The following is a 6,947-nucleotide window of genomic DNA, read 5'->3' as shown; positions in this document are numbered from 1 at the left end:
AGTCTCCTGAGTCCGAGCCCGGTGCTTTGTCCACACAAATCAGCATGCTCTGTACTCAGCAATGCTCACGTGACCCGTGCAGAGCAGCAGGTCAGACTAGGGGATCCCAGCAGAGATTTCTAGTAACAATAACTAGAATAATAATAACCCGTGTCCTTCCCGCTGGCTCACCCACGTGCGCAGGCCCCTCACAGACACCTCAGGGTGAGGGATGTGGCCCCTTCCCAAGGGCCGGGCTCGCTGTGACTGCGGGTCTGTGCAGCGCCGAGCACAACGGGGCTGTGGACTCGGGTTCGGTTTCTAGGCGACACCTCGCTGGTGACTCGTGGGAGCCGCACGAGCCGCTCGCTGGGGACTATGAGGCCGGGGCCGCATCTCTGGGCACTAAAGGGCGAACGAACCGGCCCCTGCTTTGCATGCCGCGCGCGCTATGCAAATGAGGGGTTTGTTTCCTCTCCAGCACAGACTATTTCTGCCCTCTCGTCCCACGGCCCCTCCCAACGCCCAGCCCGTGTCGCTCCCTCCGGGTCTCGGTGCCTGTGTCTGTCCGGCTGCCCAGCGGGGAGATGAAATTCCTGCTCCCGTCTCTCCTGCTCTGTGCCCTGGCGGCAGGTAAGTGCCTCGGCGCGAGCTGTCTCTGCCCCGCGGAGCCCGCCGCGCCCCGCGCTCTGGCTGAGGTTTCTCCTGGCTCTTTGCAGGTGGCCGCTCCCAGGTGACACTGCGGCAGCCCGGAGCCGCCCAGGTGAAGCCTTCGCAGACCCTGAGCCTCACCTGCTCCGTGTCCGGATTCTCTCTCACCACTAGCAACATTGGAGTGGGCTGGATCCGACAGCCCCCGGGGAAAGGCCTGGAGTGGTTGTCCACTGTGTGGTGGAATGAGGACAAGTATTACCAGGACTCGCTGAAAAGCCGCTTGAGCATCTCCAGGGACACCTCCAAGGGCGAGGTGTATTTGGAAATGAGAAGCCTGGAAGCCGGAGACAGCGGCACCTATTACTGCGCCAGGAGACACAGTGACACAGAGCCCAGCAGGGACTCGTACAAAAAGGGGAAGCGGATTCTGAGTAGCACAGCGAGGCCAAATGAGCTCAGAGCAAAGAGATTTCCCCAACCAACCTCCCTCTCAATGAAAAGAAAGAATATTTTCCACCCGGGCGTATCCGCCTCCCTCTCCCGGGCGGAAGAGAACAGCTGTGCCAGACAGAAGCAGCCCTTCCCCAGCTGGAATAGAGCCCCTGTCGCTCGGGCTTTCTAGTTAGGCACTAGAGCAGCGTTTCTCAACCAGTGATACGAGAACCATTAGGGGTACTTGAGAAAAGTCTGGGGGGGGGGGGGTAATTCAACACAACTGAAATTTGGAGAAAACTGATTGTTTTTAATTCATTTCTAAAACACTTTATTCTGTTTGTACTTTTTCTACCCAAACGTGGCATTAAGCGGTTTAAACAAATGTGTTGCAATGATACAAAAAATGTGTCTGAAAACTGTAGGTTCTGGGGGAACTTCCACTGTTCTTTTGAAAAGGGGGCGCGCTATAAATACAGGTTGAGAAACGCTGCGGGAGAGAACAGCGCTGTCACACCGCTCGGGACCCAGCCGTTGGCAGGGGGGCTCTGTGAAGCTGATAGCGAATCGCTCCGTGACCCTTCTGCAGGGTTTGGGAACCCGGGTTTCGAAACGCGCATTTCTGAATTTTTCGTCTGCTCGTGGCTGGCTCGTCATTACTTCCATCTGTAAAGACTAAATTAATTCTCCCTCCCCCCGCAAATGTGTCTAAAACAACCGCACTGGTGCATCCCTGGTGCATCCCTGGTGCATCTTCCCTACAGGTGACTAAGAGAACGACCCCGGGAGTTGCCAGCGTTGCTGTTGTTTATTCTTAAATGTATCTTTGCGCCAGTGGGTGCCACAGCACTTTCCCGACATGCCCCGCCCCGTCCTACAGAAGGGGAAACTGAGGCTCGGAGAAATGACTTGCCAGAGTTCACCCGGCAGGCTGGACTCTCCGCCCGGCCTCTCCTAGCCCCATGAGCCGTCTCTGCAGGTGTCAGAAAGGAATTGTCCCTTCCCGCAATTCCACAGACTTTCCCAGGAGAGAAAAAGCCCCGCCCGAGTCCTTTATGACGTCACTTAGCCCAGCGCCGCCCGCAGGCCAATGGGGCGGTCCTCAGGCTGGGGGTTCTAGGGAAGGGGGGGCATTGGAATCGTTCTGGGAGGGGCTGGTGGGCAAGGCGAGGCATGGGATAAAGACCTGATTCCGAAAGCACCCTGCTTAGCATCAGGGCCACCTCTAGGTTTTCTGCCACCTCAAGCAAAATTTTTTTGCCCCCCCCCTTTTTTGTCCGGGGAGGGTGCACACACAAATGCAGCTTGTGCAGCTTCCTAGAGGGTGGGGCACACGCTTCAGAGGGAGCCCAAACCCCGGAGCATTTTCATCTCCTAGGAGAGCACCAGGGACTCCCCACGTGAGGACAATGGGAGCTGTGGCAGGTTCATCCACAGCAAGTCAGTTACAGACTTCCAAAGCAGGCAACTACTCACATCACCCAGTGCTGGAGGCCCAGTCCCACTCCGCACTCTGCAAAGGGATTTTATTAGAAGTCTTATAATCACTCAGACTCCATCCCCAACACATAAACTGTCCGACTCTTGGTGTCCATGGACAAGAATCAGCCTCACTATGCAACGAAACAGTTCAAAGGGATTAAGGGAACTTTTGTTTCAACTCCCCAGCTCAACTGTCCAGAACAAGACAGGCACCACACAACAAAACCCCACTAGCCTAGGACCTATTCCATGAGAGCAGCCCGGTGCTTTTTCCTTCAGGGACGGACAAAACAGCCTCTGAAGCAGGGTGGATTGATTTAAATAGCTTTGATTTTAATCTCTAATTTTAATCATGATTTAAACTGGCAAGCAGAAAACCTAGGTTTAAATAAGTACTGGTATTTGCCAGGCAGTGATGGGTGTTCGGCAGCCAGGCAGCATTGGGACTTACTGGGGCCAGATGGAGTGTGGGTGTTGAGACTGGGGGAGGGGGCATTATACTTTTAAAATATTTTCCTAATATTTCCTGTTTTACCTCATTTATTATTTGCTAAGTGGTGCCTACTTTTTTTAAAACATATGATTTGCATCTACTTCTGTCTGGAGGGAAATTCTATTTAAAATAAACAAAACCAGCATTTAATTTTGTATGAAATAAAGCTACCTTAAATGTGAAGGACACACAACAAAGATGTATCCAAACACATTTTGCATCTAAAATTCATTTTTTAAACAAAGGAAATATCCCCGTCTCCTGTCACCAGTCCCCACCTCCCCCCACTCATGGGTGCAGCGCAACCCAGCTCCACAGACAGCGCCACCTCCTCCCCCCCTGTCCCTGGGAGCAGGGGAAGTTGCCAGCTGCCCCCACCCAGCCAGGAGCTGTTCAATAGGCTGAAATGGTCATTTTGGCCTGTCTGATGCATCAGACACCCCTGCCCACTGGTCCTCCCTATGGCCCATCTGTGCGCCATCCTCCATGTAGCGACACCCTGCCTGCCCCCCAACCCGAGTGCCCACACACTGCCTGCCCCCCCAAGTCCCAACACCCACAGGCTGCCTATCCCCCCCAAATCCCAACACCTAATACTGCCTGCCCCCCAAGTCCCAACAGCCACACGCTGCCTATCCCCCCCAAATCCCAACACCTAATGCTGCCTGGCCCCCCAAGTCCCAACAGCCACATACTGCCTCCCCCCAACACCCAATGCTGCCTGCCCCCCAAACCCCAACACCCATACGCCCCCTGCCCCCCCCCCCCCCCCCCAGTCTCAACACCCACACTCCATCTGGCTCCAGTAAGTCCCAATGCTGCCTGGCTGCCGAACACCCAACACTGCCTGGCAAATACCAGCCATGGGCAGCCAAACAGAATCTACTGCGAGCCAGGAGCGTATTGTAGATCTTTCGATTATATCGATTGAAAAAGACCTGTGTAAAGAAATGGATTTTACTGACATAATTGAAGAATGTGCTGCCAAAAGAGCTAGACAGCTATAGTAGATTTAAATACAACTGAAAGTGTTTAATTATTAATGCAGAATTGTGTTTAAGAATGAATTACAATATCATTAAAACAAAAATTATCCAAGTACATTTAAGATTCTATCACATTTACTCAATTCACATTTAATATGCAAATAGCTTCAATTTGCACATTTGATGCCTTTTTTCTGTTTTTTCTCCAAAGGGGGGGCCCTGCAAAATTGTGCCATCCTGGGCCCCGCAAAACCCTCATCCGTCCCTGCCCAGCCTCGCTGCCCTGAGCCCCTCATGTACCCCAGCCCAAACTCCTGCACCTTCACTGCTACAAGCCTGCAGCTTGCACACAACCCTAACCCATCCCCCTGACACCAAAACTGTGCAGCCTGGGACCCCTTGAGCCAGCATCCTCTTCTCTCCTTCCTCCTGCATCCAGATTCCCTCCCAGAGCTGGCACCTCTCACCCCTTCCCAGTGCATTTTTTGTGAGGTACAATAGCAGTGGCGACAGCATGAAAGGCCAGCACAAAGTCGTTGAGCTCCCTTCCCCGCCCCCCCCCCCCCGTTCTCCCCAAAAAAGACCCTGGGGAAAAGTTGTTAACCAAAAAAAAAAAAAAGAGAGAGAAGCCGTGCGCTGGGATGGAAGTACCAACATCTATTTCCCCCCGCCACGTGGTTGTGGTTTGTTTTATTTCTCAACAACTTTGTCCCCGCTCTTCACACTGTCTCCACTGCTATTGTGGCTCTTCGTCTCAAACGGGTTGGCTACCCCTGGTCAGTGTCTTATTGGACCGGTCACATGCTCCCTGCTGGCTCTCGGTGCAGAGCTGGCCCAAGGCACAGAGCATGCGACCGACACCTGCACCTCTCCCTGGGCTCAATCTCTCCAGCTCTTTTTATTTCACAGAGCCACCAGTTCATGTCCCTTGCAGCCTGCTGGTACCTCCCCAGTAGCATTGGCCATTGGTCCTAACTATAACGGAGCAAGGGTTTGGAAAAGGTCCCTGCACCCCCGTTGCTCACTAGACTGTGACTCTACAAGTGCAGGGCAAGAAGGTCACAGATGGGAGTGGAAATAAAACCTTCTATTTGGTAGGCTTTGATACTGGCCCTAACCCCGCCCATGCTGCAGCTATTCCATTGTCACCTAAGCAACCCAATGGGCCAGTATCTTGGAAACCTTAATTTCCTGCAAGTTTTGCACAGGGCCTCCTGGACCTCCCTGTTTCTCAGGGCGTAGATGAGTGGGTTGACCAGGGGCGTCAGGACGGTGTAGGAGACTGAAAGAACTTTCTTGAAATTGCTCGGGAGGTCGGTGGTCGGGAACATGTAGGCAATCAGGAGCGCTCCATAGTAAACACTCACCACGATGAGGTGGGAGGAGCAGGTGGAAAAGGCCTTTTGCCTCCCGGTGGTGGAGGGGATTCTGAGGATGGTGCTGATGATGCAGATGTAGGACACCGAGGTGAGCAGGAAGGGGACCAGTGAGAAAATCAAGCACATTGAGAACGCCAACGTGTCCATCAGCAGAGGGTCATTGCAGGAGAGTTTTACAAGGGGAATAAAGTCACAAAGGAAATGGTCGATAGTGTTGGGGCCACAGAAGGTTAACTGGGTTATTGACACTGTGGTTATACTACAAGCAAGGAATCCACCTGTCCATGATCCCCCGGCAAGCTGGAGACAAGACCTGCCACTCATCTGGGCTGTGTAGTGCAGCGGGTTGCATATGGCTAGATACCGGTCGTAGGACATCACCGATAGGAGGAGGCATTCTGTGACCAGCAGAGCACTGAAGAAGTAATATTGTGTGAGACACCCAGTGAAGGAAATTGTCCAGGCCCCAGTCAGGAGCCCGGCTAGAAGCTGAGGCAGGAGGGTGGAGCTGTAGCAGATCTCCAAACACGACAAGTTGCCCAGGAAGAAGTACATGGGCGTGTGAAGGTGCCGATCGGCCACAACCAGTGCCAGGATAAGGATGTTCCCGGCCATTGTCATCAGGTAGATCACGAGGAAGAGCAGGAAGAGAGGAACCTGCAGGCCAGGAAGATCCCCGAATCCCAGGAGGATGAATTCTGTGATGGATGTTTGGTTCCCTTGTCCCTGGCTTGCCATGGGGTGTGTCTGTGGGGCACAAAGAGGGACACTGTGAGCAGTAACTAACATTCATTGTAATATGGCAGCCTTGTCTTCATTGCCTCCCGCTGCCAGCCCTGGCACAGCAGCCAAGTGGGGAATGGAGGGTGGGGAAGGGAATCGCCGTCTCTCGATTTCTGAGCAGAGCCCAGGTGAAACAGACCGTGTCTCTGCACCCTGTGGAGCGTCTTGAAAGCTGGCACCAGGCACTCAAATCCTGTGGCCTTGGGCTCAGACAGGGAATACAGACCCCCTGACAGATGTGCCAGACACCAGATCAGACAGTCACTCCCATCACTGCCTGGTGGCTAAAAGCTGAATGAGGGAGGGGCCGTTCCACTGGGGAGATCAGCCAGGAGGGGATATTTCACAGGACGCTCCAGCAGAGAAATAAACCAAGCAAGCGGTCCTGGGACCCATAAGGGCTGGTGTGAGGGGCTTCCCTTCACCCTGGTTCTGCCCCTTTAGGCAGAAAGCAGCAGGGCACAGTCTGAAGTGCAGATAGTGGGGGCCAGTGTCCAAGCAGGTGGATTCCCACGCCATGCCCACCGGTCGGGTGCATCTCTGTGGGCCAACAGTTTCCCTCTCCCCAACTACAGCTATTCACCCAACAGACCCCTTCTTGTAACCCCCAGCCACACACACCAATGGGCTCCCCTGTCCCTCTGCTCTGTACCCAGGCTCCAATCATGCAGAGCCCTGCCTGGGTCTCTGTTCCTCATTCCCCTATTTCCAGTGCCCCATTCCCCCATGTGACGGCGCGTTGGGGGCCCCCGTCTCCTG

At 53.9% G+C, this 6,947-nt stretch overlaps 1 protein-coding gene across 1 annotated transcript; it reads right to left on the bottom strand.

The window, feature by feature from the left end:
* Positions 1-5,171: 5,171 nt before the first annotated feature.
* On the bottom strand, positions 5,172-6,143 carry LOC149521078 (olfactory receptor 10A7-like). Its single transcript, XM_089774209.1, has one exon. The coding sequence runs from the start codon at positions 6,141-6,143 to the stop codon at positions 5,172-5,174; it is 972 nt and encodes a 323-aa protein (XP_089630335.1).
* Between the last annotated feature and the right edge of the window lie 804 nt (positions 6,144-6,947).

The sequence above is a fragment of the Pelodiscus sinensis genome, chromosome 30 (assembly GCF_052426305.1).
Source record: "Pelodiscus sinensis isolate ZL-2025 chromosome 30, ASM5242630v1, whole genome shotgun sequence".
Lineage (NCBI taxonomy): Eukaryota > Metazoa > Chordata > Testudines > Trionychidae > Pelodiscus > Pelodiscus sinensis.
The sequence above is the reverse complement of the archived record's forward strand: the minus strand, read 5'-3'. Positions and strand labels throughout refer to the sequence as shown.

Bases quoted from the DNA above. Each gene is read 5' to 3' on its own strand.
- LOC149521078 (XM_089774209.1), bottom strand. From the start codon at position 6,143: ATGGCAAGCCAGGGACAAGGGAACCAAACATCCATCACAGAATTCATC.